The following is a 13,337-nucleotide window of genomic DNA, read 5'->3' on the forward strand; positions in this document are numbered from 1 at the left end:
CCTCGGTTGGTGGGATAGCTTCAAGAGAATTCCTCGAAGGTACGGAAAGTGTATGCTCAGAGCGCTTCTTCGGATGAACGACTGGAGCTGATTTATGGCTGGCAGCAGCTTTTATTCATGTTCAGAAATGTCAGCAGATCATATATCAGCATCTGAACTACTCAATACAGTAAATAAGACATAAACACATTCTCTATAATACATACAAACAGTTGGGGTGGGTAACCAAAGACCAGGGGGCCATTTAGGGCCAGTGGCAGCATTTAAAACATAAAAATAAAAAAAAAGCAAGCCCCCAAAGCTAGTTTAATTGAGCAACGTGAAATTTGGTTGGACTGTATTGTCCTGCAAAGTCACAGGAAGTCTGCCATTTTGGTTTGAAAAATGACAGTGGACAGCCTAACAAAATATTTTGACAATTTGACCTTAACGGCCTGACATTTGGTAGGCATGTCTGTCATTAGTCGACCCATAAAAATACCAAGACCTCATGCCCAGAAAGAAAAATGGCAGCTTCCTGTGTCTTTGCAGGAGTTGTACGTGAGACATTATTGTGGGGTTACTCTTTTTTTTTTTACCACATTTCATGAGTCTGAGTCAAACTGACTTTGGGCTGGATTTCCCCCGAAATACCGGTAGGTGGTACAGAGTCACTTTTTTGGTGCCTTTAAACCAACATGACTAACTTCCTGTACCTTTTCAGTCATGAAGTCTTGAGACTATGGATATTCGACAAAGTAGATACACATGCATACCAAATGTGATATTGCTAAGGGCAACTGATTTCGGGAAGAATTTTTCCAAAAATAAGCACGTTTGTCATAATAGGTGCTATTCGTCACTTTTGGGGTGAATTTAAACCAAGACACGAGTTCTTTTTGTAAGTTCATTCACATTTGACATGGCTCCATAATTTCATAGGGCTCAGTGAAACTGGCTTCGGGGACTGAATTGAAAAGCAAAGTCAACGGTTGGTAAGCGCTACCGAGTCAGTATTCGGAGGGATGACTTCAAACCAAAATGGAAGGCTACCTCTGGCTGTTCAGGTATGACTTTCCTTGAGTCTTTTTTTTTTTTTTTTTTTGTGATGAACATACCACTTGAATTTCATGATGCAAAGTGGAATAGGGTTTGGGGGCTACATTTTAGTGCCAATGAGCCATAATTGTATGTGTGGATGTACAGTAGCTTTTGGACCCTAGAGGTCGGAAGATGATAAAAAAAAAAAATCCTAGTGTGTCTTCAGCATTTTTATGGCCCTGCAAGAAGTTTAGAGACACTGAAATGGTCCCCTACAAAAACACAAAACAAAAAACTGGAGCGCATCCTTCTTGCTTAACCGCATTGGAGACTCGTGCCACTTGACTGCCTTCCACGATATGTTCAGAGGGGGGTGGTGGGGAGTCGGGAGGGGGTGGGAATCATGTGACTCATGAACCCCAAGCATATGTCGTCGAGATTAATATTAGTGCAAAAGAGCGGGAGTAATGGATTGTGACGACGGTCCGCCGAGGACAGGCAGACGTTTGGAAGCCGCGATGGAAGAAGACTCGTTCCAGGCTGTCCGGGAGCCAAAGGGATCGTGTTACGGTAGGGGGCCGGATTTGGAGCTTGGGAAATTTCAAAATCAAAACCAGTAATGAGCGTCGAGTTGAAGAAGGGAAAATATGCTTGTCAGCCAAGTCATAAAATATTAAACATGCATAAATATTCACATTCACCTGATGCTTTCTGCCAAAGTTTTTCCTATCAGGGGTGACATGAACTTATTGAAAAGAACAGCAGAACCCCCTGAACTCACTCGGTAGCACACTCTCGGAAATATGAAATAAATTCAGCGCCCCGACACCAGTTTCATCCCTCGACATTACATTGTGTTCTATCATAACAGGATGCACTAAAAGCCTCAGGAACGCACAGCAGGAACATTTTGGTTTGAAGCAACAATTTTGAAACAGATTCAAGGGCTTGTGCTTTGATGAACTACAAATAAGCGCCAATCATTCGCAGGCATACGAGACGGACAGGCCATATTACATTGGGACGTTTTCTTTTTCTTTTGTCCATGCCGTTTAGTGCCAGAAAATTCACAGGAAGTCTGCCATTGTGATTTGAAGCAGCCATTACAGCATAATTACGGCCAGCAAATTTTTTGCATTATTTCCAGGGGTCAATCAAAAGCAAACCTGCCCTCGCGTTTGTTTGATGAAAAATTTTAACCACATAAATTCGACTGAGGTTTAGCTTGATTTTCTGTGATTGCTACTAAATATTAAGTAAACCTCAATCCATCGACGCTTCCGGGTTTGTGTTCCTGCTATTTCCCAGATTTTTATTTTTTGCTCCACATACAATTCAATTGTTCTTTACTTTTAGAGTGTAATTCGACTCTGTGCCACAAGATGGGGCAAGTATTGTGTATAACACAAATTCTGAAAGCCCCAGTCTCAATAAGCCATACTCAACTCAACTGTATTTATAGAGCACTTTCAAACAGCCATCGCTGCATACAAAGTGCTGTACATGGAGCAATTTAACATATACAACAAACAGTAAAGCAAATCGGTAATAAAGACGGTAGAAAGCACCGAACAGCAAAACCAAGAACAAATCTAAGTCATGCTGAGTCAAATGCCAACGAATACAAGTGATTTTTGAGGCCGGTTTTGAAGATGGGCAGCGAGGAGGCTTGCCGAATGTTCAGTGGGAGGTCATTCCAGAGAGAGGGACCAGCAACAGAAAAGGCTCGATCCCCTCTGAGCCTCAGTTTAGTTCTTGGTATTTCTAATAATGTCTGGTCCGCAGACCTGAGGCGCCGGGCAGGTGTGTAGGCGCGGATGAGCTCAGAGAGGAAAGGTGGCGCGAGGTCATTTAGAGATTTGAAAACAAATAAGAGGATCTTGAAAATAACTCTAAAATGTATGGGGAGCCAGTGAAGGGATGCCAGAGTAGGAGTTATGTGCTCCCTCTTACGAGTACCAGTCAAGAGGCGAGCTGCGGCATTCTGGACCAGCTGGAGACGCTTAATGGAGGACTGGCTGACTCCAAAGTAAAGGGCATTGCAGTAATGGAGCCGTGATGTGACAAAGGCATGAATTACTGTCTCAAAGTGTTCATGAGAGAGGATAGGTTTTACTTTGGCCAGCTGTCTAAGGTGAAAAAAGCTGGATTTAACATTTAACATCAATTTTACTCTAAAAAGAAGGCTGCCATATTTGGTTTGAAGCGGCCATTTTTGTGTTACTTTGGCCAATTTATGTGTGTCCTCGAAGGAGGAAGATTATTTCCGATTGCTCTCAAATTGGAAACACGCATACTAGACAGATGGACGGCTGAATTGGAACTTTCACCACTGTGTGTGAGCATAGCATGGCGGTGAACTTTGTTGACTGGTCATAAAACACAAAATTAGAATAACGTTTTGAAAATTCGCACGGCAGCAGATATGTTCCACCTGCCGTAGGTTACCTACCACTCTTTCATGGAACAAACATTGACCATATTGTGCAAATTGAACTAGGACACAAGGTCAGAAATAAAACAACAACACTCAAACAACTCACAGCTTTAACCCAGCACACACAAGAGTGGCTGGAGTGAGCGGTCGCGAACGCCGCCGTGGTCAGGAGAGTTCAAGTTGACTGCATAGGAGCGAGGGTGGGGCCACCGGATCCCGCCCGCCCCCTGCCGAGCTGTATTCAGAACGGAGAAAGGCTGGGCACTTTGATGTTGATGTCTCCAATGTTGATGTTGCGCGGAATCTCGGGCAGGTTCATGTTCTTCACGGCGGAGACGGCGCGCGCAGGTGCTGCAGACAGACCTCCCTGCAGAAACCAAGCCACACTTTAATATGGCGACGTCATTGCATCTATATACCCGTCCGTTTGTATGCCCGTCTGTCTATCTCTGTCCTTCAGTCTGTCTCGGCATCGGTTTGTCTCTCAATCAAACCAGCTAACGGTTTGTCTATCATCTTTCAGGTCATCAATTATTTTCCTCATCTATCGCTCCGTATCCATCAGTTGATCTTACAGCCTTAGTCTATCTGTCTGTCTGTTTGTCTGTTTAGCCATCCTCCATCAATCATCATCATCCAATTTTATCTCTCCGCATACGTTCGTTTGTACATTTGTCTATCTGCCAAGTCCTTCTATCCAATACACGCAGGGCCAGCTCACCCATTAGACCAGTGGTCCCCAAACCTTTTCCTGTGAGGGCCACATAACTTTTCGCTTCTCTGATGGGGGAGCCGGGGTCAGTTTGTAACAGCAAAAGTGTGACTGCAAGAGTACCTAGACGTAAAAATGTATTGTTTCCCAGAAACCCACACAAAATCAAATAACTTTTTTTGATACATTCGCGGTATTAAAGACGTCTTTCTTCTACACACCACCTCTGCGACAGCATTCATGCATTTCTTGACAAACTCTCCTTACCGCTGCTTGCTATTAGTTGAGCAAACCGAAAGCTAGCCCAAACAGATGGCTGGTTCAGCTGAGCTTGGCGTACAAATGTATTTTGCTGAGCTAACGTTCCTCTTTTTAGCGTTGACAGTTTGTCTGCTCTCATTTGCCCATGCAAAAAATCGTACTTGTTGTTGTGACGGGATTCATAGTGTCTCCGCAGATTGTATTCTTTGAATACCGCCACCGACAGATGAGACAGACAATCTTTTCTTTGCATTGAAAAAAAAAAATCGTTTCTCCATTTTGGGTTAAATTCCCTGTATTCTGAATAATTTTTTTTCTCTTACCTCACCTTTTCGCCATGATTACATTCTCTTAGAGGGACGGGTTTAGGATTTTTTTTTCTGGGGTTGCCAGATAAGGGCACAGACCGCAGAAGGATGGAACAAATGTCACGTTATACTGTATGTGTTTATGAAATTGTTACTAGCTAATAGTTAATCATGAAAATAGTTCATAACTAAGGAACATTTTATTGCAAATTTTATGATAAAATACAAATATACATAGATGAAAAATAAATCAAAAGACTCTCTGGTATTGTTCAGGGGGGCCGGACCAAATGTGGAGGCGGGCCGAATCCGGCCCGCGGGCCGTAGTTTGGTGACCCTGCATTAGACCATACAGGCAGATGCTAAGGACACAGGAGACAAAAATCGCCTTGAATATGAACTATATTTGTTTCTATTAGCTCTTAAAATGGAAGAAATAGACGGCCTATAAATTCAACTGCAAAGGAATGCCCAATTACTGTTACATGAAAAAAATAATTCCAAATAAGTCCCCGAGACGACTCAATTGAATCCTCTTTTTCAACTACTTCCCTCTGCTGCCCTCTTGTGGCTGATTGCTATCTCTGACGGACTTCGGGTTGATCAACGGTTTTATTGTTCTGTAGCTGGGCCGGAAAGGGGTCTTAAAATGGTTTGCAGATGATTAATAGTATTCAATATGGCTTCTAGTTTATATTGGCCTGATGTGCGCTTTTATTTGTTGATAACATTTACATCTGACAGGAGAATTTTTTTTCCTGCTGTTAATCATCTCATGGTATTTCCCTTTTCACTTTGTATGTCAGGCTTTTCATCCTAGCTGGATGTAAAATCGTCTAAAGCCTGTTCATTGCTCCAAACTTTGCATCACACAATGTTTATCAGTTTTGTTTTGTTGTCAAATGATCGTGTTGTTTTGTTTTTGTAAGAGTATGTGTAATCACCAAAAGGGAGGAGGGGGCTGGGGGAGAGGGCACCAATGAAAAATCCTGCCCTAGGAACTTTATCCACATTTCGACCGTCAGTATTACTTGAATGTGTGTGAGCTGGAAGTCTGACCTCCGACTTTTCCATGCGATTCTGCAGCTCCACCTGAGCCACGATCTCATTCATGTTTGTCTCCAGCACCATGCCGCCCATGACCACTTCCTGCAGGATGTAGTGGACCTGCAGCAGAGAACGAGAAAGTGGACTAAATGTACCAAATATTTGCCGTTTACCGGGGGTCTTGGTTAATTAACCCAAAAATAGCAAAGGTTCACTGTAGTTCACGTTAAGTATCGATCAATCTTCCAGGACTGAAAACAATATCAAATCAATTTGGTTTGCAGTCCTTTTTTTTTTGTATGTGAAATGTCACTCATTTCTCACTCTCTCACCTTGTCCATGTGGAATATGAGGTCCAGTTCACAAACGTTCTCAAAGCATTTATCCAGCGTTTCGACAAACACCTGCACATGAGCATATTAGCATCATAAAAATCAGTCCAACACAAATGGGAGTTATTGAACGTAGTTTAAAAATAAGCAGGCATGTTATTTGAAAGCAAGGAGATCACTGTAAGAAACACATGGCTGCAGAACAGATACAATAGTATTATTCGTTTATTACTTAATTTATCTTTTAATCAGCTGACCTGGATGAGGTCCAAGATGCCGAGCTCGCTCTCGGACGAGTCCACGCAGAAGACAAAGTAGAGTGTGGCGTAGTGGCGGTAGATCAGTTTGTAGTCGGAGCCGCCAATAAGACTGGAAGAACATCAAAAACTCCAACTTACTACACAATACTGTGAAGCCCTTCCTAATTATGGTTTCCAAAAAACAAATGCATATGTTAGGCTATCCGCAGCTATTTGCTGAAATATTCAGCTGGTTGCAGCTCTCTGCAGATATTTATGGTCTCTCTGTAAAGTCCAAAGACGCCATAAAATGGCGAGTCGTTGTAATTGAGGAACTATGATCTTTTCACGTCAAAGCGAAGTAACGTTTAACTTCGGTTGCTAGCACGAGAAGTAACATACAGCTTTCGCCACATTAATGTAAATGCATAGTGTATTTCCAGTGCATTTATTCAAGATCAAATGAATAAACGAATACGAAAGCAATTATAAGCATATTTTAAGGGGGCCTGGATAACTCACATTTTTTTGCTATTCACAACAAGGCTAAATTTTTGGGGGGTTTTTTTTGTGGTGGATACATGTCCTGATTGGGAATATAGGTCAGTCACACCACCCCCTCAAGGGATGACTGACCATTTGCGATTAAAAAAAAAAAAAAAACTGTGCTACCATAAACCGCCCAGGATGGAAAAAGAATGTTGGAGAACCCTGCTTTACACTACTGATTGTAAGACTGGCTCAATCTGTACATTTGATTGTGCAGCTGCAGTCAAAACTTGCCTTCCTCCCTCCAAGAAGTTACAAACGTTATCATCTCGCTTTGACACCAAATGGAAAGTCTCCCGGATGATCTGCTGCTGCATGTCCTCTGCCTGCAACCAAACACAGTGTAGTGCTTCATTCCGAATTATTAAAGGAAAAGTATGCAGTAAAAATACAAGATAACAATTAGAGTACAATGAGGGGGGCCATAAAAAGCCATAAGTGAAGTCGCAATGTAAGCAGCCATGACAGAGTCCAACCCTCGATAAAAACCAATCCGACTTATTGCTGGCAATAGGAATAAACTTTGGCAAACAGATGTCCAAGGACGAATCAGGCCGTATCATAGGGTCCTGTTCCCAGTACTGCTTGTGTACCCACAAAGGGGGCCCATGAGGGACGTGGTCTAAGATTTTTCCTGGTCTAAGATTTTTCCAAGTCCATAAAGCCCATGTAGACTGGTTGGGCAAAATCCCGTGCCGGGCTCTAGTACCCAGCTAAGGGTAGAGAAGTGGTCCACTGTTCCATGATCAAGATGAAAACCAGACTTCCCCTCCTGAATCTGAGCCGTGCTATAAAATATGAAGACATTCATGTTTTTATAGCACGTCATTAAAGCGGATATGCTTACCTCGCCTTTACTGGAAAAAAAACATCTAACATCTAAACTAACACCACCTAATGCTAACATGCCGTTAAATGAGAAGTCACAATTCCTTGAGAATAATACAAATTCATCAAAACAAACGACGTATTTGTCAAAATCAAACAAAAAAAAACGCTTACGGAAGTCATACTCACGAAATATTGATAGAATCTGATGAGCCGCGGCTTTCCATGATTGTTAAATATTAATATAGCTTTAATCATGTTTGCTCCTCCGTAAACTCCAATACGTTTTTTTAATAGCAAACGCTATGCAACAGCTCCAGAGATAGGCTTTGGGTTCCAAATAGGAAGTTTTCCCCGTCCATTTCCGGTATTCAGTCCCCGCATTTAAAAGTCGACGAGAAACAAACCAAAAAAAAAAACCATGAAAAATTATGCCAAAACCCCCCGCGCATCGATCATTTGTTACGTGTGTATGCGCGTGCTTCGTCGAGTCACAGGGAGATGGGCGCTGGTTAAATGCGCGAGGGAATACCACGAGACAAGATCAACGTTTTTAAGATATATATTTTTTAATTAATTAGATGCTTGTATTATGTATTTATTTTTAATATAGAAATACAGTACATTGTATATTATCATAAATCCAGTAGCGAGGCACCACCTTGTAAGAGTTGATTAGAAACGAAAAAGTGACAACCCTTTTTTTTCCGGGATGCGTTTGTTTTTGTGTTACGCCGATTTACCAATAGATGGCGCTCTTTAATTGCGTCACAATGCTAACTAAGGTAACCATCTCACAAATTGTCGTGCCGTAAATTATTTACAGGACGGGCCAAAATTGCAATACATCTATCCATCCATGCGTTATATTAACCGCTTATTTCTAAATACAACTATTTAAGGAAGAAAAGAATGACTTAAGGAAGGTTGAGAGAAGGAAGAAAGGGCGGAAGAAAGGAAAGAAGGGAAAAAGAAAGGAAGGCAACAACCAACGAATGAGGTGATTGAACGAACGGAGAATGGTATGAAATAATAGAAGAAAATAAGGAAGGAAGGGGGGAGGATAAAGGGGAAGAGAGCAAGGGTGGAAGGAAGGATAGATGGAAGGGAGGAGGGAAAGGAGCATATAAGCAGAAGGAAGGAAAAAAGGAAGAAAGAATGAAGTCAGCCAGTAAAAACATTCAAAATCCGAGTTCGGACACTTTTTGATGTAGCCTACAGGTCTCGTTGAAAGGCCTCCCGTTAAAATGTGGGGGTTGACTCAAATTCTTACCAGTGTAACCTTCCGTTTAAAAGTTATTTCCAACCATCAACAGTTTGCCAAACTTAATATAAAGACTGGATTCCTTTGGTATCAAGTCCCTGAGTAATGTCCTCAAGTGACAATGGGATGACTTTGCGTCATACGAAAACACTAAAACATACCATATTGTACTACATTGTTTTTATTTCACCACGCTGTGTCTGTCTGTGCTCGTGTTGCTGTGTGTGGAGTTGTAAGGGCAATTCCAGAACGTAGTCGCATGAGTCGCCAGCCGAAGAAGGAAAAAAAAAACCTTTATTTGTCTCACAGTGGAGAAATTCACAATTTACAGCGGCAAAAAAATTTGAAAAGGGGAAAGTAGAAAAAAACAAAACAAGTATTTGCATGCTCAAAAAGAAAAAGGTCACTAGCTAGCTGGTGCGGCATAAGTAGCTACTTGACTGCTGACTACCCGCAGCGGATGTGAGAGGCATGCGTGCGGCCAGCCAAACTTTTTGGGGCCATGGTTGACTCTCAGGTTTGCTATTGGATGCGCCCTAATGAGGTGCAAAATACATATTTTGCCTTGCAAATTACGATGCAAAACTGCATACTTTAAGCCTTTTTTTTTTTTGGTTCAGTCTTTCTCTCTGGCCCAGCAGTAAATGGCCCATGGACCAGTACAGTACCTGTCCACAGCCCATAGTTTTGGACAAGTGCAAAGTACAGTAGGTGTACCAGCCCCCCCCCCCCCCCCCCCCATACATAAGTGCGCCTGTACTGTCAAACCAGGGCAGGAGAGATTGTGGATTTCGGTGCAATCCGAGTAGGCCTCAGTCAGACCACCTGGTTGTTGTCTGCGTATCATCTATTATCCACCAGAAAAATTCCCTTCCTCCCGCATGACCACGGCAAACAAACAGACACTCATTAGCATGTGCGAGCCGTTGATTGTAAACAGGCTTATTTCCACATGAGTGCAGCGCGAGAATGGATTCCAGGCTTGACGGTTCGTGGTAGGTGGGCCCGCCGACAGCCTTTGCGGGGACTTTTATCGAGAGACTTAACAAATGCAAGTCGACAGCCCTCTTCATACTCTGATGAAACCAGGTCATGTTGGTACAGTGAGCACTTGTTTGAGAGTGACTCACTGTATTTGGACTCCTGGGTGGGCCGCCGTGGATTTTTGAAGCTTGCCTTTCCTCGCAGTGCTAATTGTTGCGTTTCTGCCAGAGTTGAGGTAATGTACGGCGTTCAAACGATGCCTCTGTACAGTGAAGAAAGCCGACCGTAATTACAGTGACAATCAGAACGGTCAGGAGGTGCGGGGGCGATGGCAGGCCCAGGCGGGGGTTTGGGGTTCCGCTCAGCATGGTTGTGTTTACTGTCTGCTCAAAGCATCACGTGCTCCCCCACTCTCCTGTAATACCAATTTCCCTCTAACCCTTGCCTGGGCCTCAGACATCCACAGGCTACTGTAACTGTACAGCGTCTGCATAACAATCTCAGGCATGAGATGCTATATTTTCCCTCTGGGTGGCAGCATTTCAGTGCAAAGATCACAGACAACCACCAATTAGGAACACCAGATTCCCTTAGATCCTTAGATTCCCCCCTTTATTTGCAGCATGACGCGGATGATGCCGTTCTGGGATTATTCAGCAAAGCATCTTGCTATTGTTTTGTTTTGTTTTTAAACACAATTTATGTTAGGCTTGTGAATGGTTACCGTGGTTTTAAAAAGTTCAGGTTTCAATAACGCGAATGCTGTCTAGAAATTAGCCCCTTTTCCTTTATTGAAAGGACATCAAAGCAGAGCAAAATTTGATTGGCCACTTGCAGAGTTGAGTAAAGGAGCTACCTCTTTGAAATTAATTGCATCCAAACAGAGATGGCGCTACATCGGGGCTAAAGAGGGCTATAGCCCATCAGAAATACGTGTGGCCCACTCAAACCCCACTTCTTGATATATTTAATTTTGTGTCGTCGTCTTTTTTGTGTTTGTTTATTCTTCTGAATGTGGTAACTGTTGTTTTTAAATGCTTTTAGATGTTGTGTTTTTGCTTGTGTGAAACACATTGAGTTATCTTATGGATAAAATGTGCTATAGAAATAAAGCTGCCTCTGCTTATGTTCTCATACTTGTTCAAATCAACACTGATCGTGACTTTGGAAGGACATTCAATTGTAATTTTGATTACTGATCAAATAGAACATAAATATCGTTGGATGGTAACGCGTAAGCTATTTTAGACTGATACAGTACTAATAAGGCTAACATTGTACATCTTCACACATGCATGCATGTGAATTAAAGTGGATTGGTCTAAGTCAAGACAAGAGAGAGACTCCATCACTGAGAATGAGTCCAATTCCTCCCTGTGCTAGAGTAACTTTGTATATTATGCTCCATATTATGTTGTTTTCCGACAGCGGTAATGGAATCACATGTTCCTTGTTGTGCACGCATGTTAATGACATATAGAAAATGCACGTGAATGTGGCAGCACTCCCAAGATTCCCACACTGAAAATCGTATTTGTTGTTGCGGTTTACGTAACCCGCATTTACGACTTGTAATGCCTCTAATTTGACTGGCGGCGTGTTGCGTGCGTGTGTGTGTGAGGAAAAGACTGCAAAACAAGCCTGCTCCTCCTGGATCGGCGCCCCGGATTTCCATCGCACCGCTCCGGTGGCTAGAGTGATGAGCAAAGATATATTTTAATGAAGACATATCACTCTCTACCAATTTTCGGTGATGACGAACGGACCCTTGAACTTATTTCACGATCGACTTAAAACAACGTGCTCACCTTGTTTCAGCTACATGTTATTGCATTTATCAGTCCTTGAAAAGTCCTTCGACCCAAATAATTTGTGACCCCCCCCCCCCCCCGTTTCAGTGGTAGTTTTTGCGCAGTGATCTGTCATTATTAAAAGACGCGATCTTTGCGAGCTGCGCTTGTGTTTACAGGCAGACTGCAGACCGACGCGAGGCAAGTGGACATTCCGCGTACCTGCGCCGCGTTTAATCTTGTCTGGCGACGTTCTATAGTCTGCAGTGGACAGATTGAGGGCTGTTATTTATACGCACCAACATCCCAGGCGGTGTCAAAGGACGTTTAAGCGCATATAGTGACCGCGGCCTGACGTCGTAGTCGCACTAGAAGGATGAATTGCAACCACAACAACAGCGCGGTGAGTCCGTGCCTAATGAGCGGCTGAAGGAGGAGGGGGAGGAGGCTGGAGGAGAGAGAGACTGCGGTCTCCTTACAAAAAAAAAAAAAACGCGCTACTCTGCTCAATATTTTTTCCCAGACAAACTCGTCTCCTTCACGCCACTGGACTGTTTTTTGGAGGGGATGTGTAATCCAAGTTTTCAAGACAAGATTTGATTCCGGATGATAGCATCTCCACCAGCACCGGGACGTTATGCGTTCGCCCCCCACACCACCACGACATGGAGCGTGAAGATGCGGCTTACACAGGAATCCCCGCCGCTCCCCGTTTAGCCGTATCTGTCCCGCCGCCCTCACCAACGCCCTGTGCCTTTTAGCGGCGTTTAAGCGGCTCCTTAACGGATTTACATTGAGGCGAGTGTTGAAACGCAGATTTTTCGAGCAGGATTCCGCGAGCTAGCTCGTGGCTGCTAGCCCATTAGCCCCATTAGCCGGCTAAGGCTAAAAGGCGCTGGCTGAAGATTTTTAAGGCTTCATTTCTCTCCCTCTCACGTCGCCCAGAAATAACCCGGAGTGGTTTGTAAACGGACGGACGGACGCCCCCTTCTCCTCCTTCAACCCCGTACACACACTCGACGGGCGTATTTGTTTACAGTTTTTCGGCAGAGGATTTACGTCCACGGGAATGAGGGCTCGAATGGAAAGGAGCCGCTTGACCTTGTTTGGGGGTCTGATGCTGGCCGTGATGTCCTCTCTCCGACTCGCCGCAACGGAGAGTAAGTCAAATTATCCTTATTTTTTTCCGCCAACACATGAGCAGCAAACATCCCACAAAACGACACCCCCCCCCCCCAAAACACCCAAAGATAGATGATTTTAAAACGCCATTCTGTGCCCCTTACCGGAGCGAGACGTTACACTAACGACCGTTGCGGTTTTATCAAAGTCATGTTTTTACAACGCTTTACTTAATAATGATGTCATTTCATGTCTTTTGGGGTTCTGACGCATGATTAATTGTGTCAATTCAAAGAGCCACACTTTTAAATGACTTGTGTATACATTTTCCTCATGATATGATCAAAGGCCAAGTTTAGGTATTCTTCACCCCGTGTCTAAAGTTTGTAGAAACAGCAGCTATAGGAACCAATAGAAAATAGAAATGACTAAACTGACTTAACT

The 13,337-nt window shown here is 43.3% G+C and overlaps 2 protein-coding genes across 3 annotated transcripts in view; one reads left to right on the forward strand and one right to left on the reverse strand.

Annotated features, from left to right (window-relative positions):
- Positions 1-91: 91 nt before the first annotated feature.
- Positions 92-8,114, reverse strand: ap3s2 (adaptor related protein complex 3 subunit sigma 2). The gene is made up of 6 exons (XM_086107569.1): positions 7,923-8,114; positions 7,140-7,231; positions 6,375-6,486; positions 6,118-6,189; positions 5,798-5,905; positions 92-3,824 (listed from the first exon to the last, which is right to left on the reverse strand). Exons 1-6 carry the CDS (start codon positions 7,989-7,991, stop codon positions 3,699-3,701), a joined length of 579 nt encoding a protein of 192 aa, XP_085963695.1. The 5' UTR covers positions 7,992-8,114; the 3' UTR covers positions 92-3,698.
- Positions 8,115-11,967: 3,853 nt separating this feature from the next.
- The window catches only part of LOC147207923 (insulin-like growth factor 1 receptor), a 47,800-nt gene continuing 46,430 nt past the window's right edge, over positions 11,968-13,337 (forward strand). For both annotated transcript variants that reach the window (XM_086107565.1, XM_086107566.1), the window contains exon 1: positions 11,968-12,931. In XM_086107565.1, the coding sequence (XP_085963691.1) occupies positions 12,841-12,931 (91 nt within the window). In that variant the 5' untranslated portion in view covers positions 11,968-12,840. The remainder of the gene's footprint in view (positions 12,932-13,337) is intronic.

The sequence above is a fragment of the Hippocampus guttulatus genome, chromosome 3 (genome assembly GCF_054856545.1).
Source record: "Hippocampus guttulatus isolate MCC_2025c chromosome 3, RoL_Hgut_1.0, whole genome shotgun sequence".
Lineage (NCBI taxonomy): Eukaryota > Metazoa > Chordata > Actinopteri > Syngnathiformes > Syngnathidae > Hippocampus > Hippocampus guttulatus.

What these genes read in the sequence shown, in the direction of transcription:
- ap3s2 (XM_086107569.1), bottom strand. Translation starts at nt 7,991, where the DNA reads ATGATTAAAGCTATATTAATATTTAACAATCATGGAAAGCCGCGGCTC. An exon ending in GCATCTTGGACCTCATCCAG is followed by an intron (nt 6,190 to 6,374) that starts GTCAGCTGATTA and finishes GCTCATGTGCAG; the next exon opens with GTGTTTGTCGAAACGCTGGA. An exon ending in TCATATTCCACATGGACAAG is followed by an intron (nt 5,906 to 6,117) that starts GTGAGAGAGTGA and finishes TCTCTGCTGCAG; the next exon opens with GTCCACTACATCCTGCAGGA.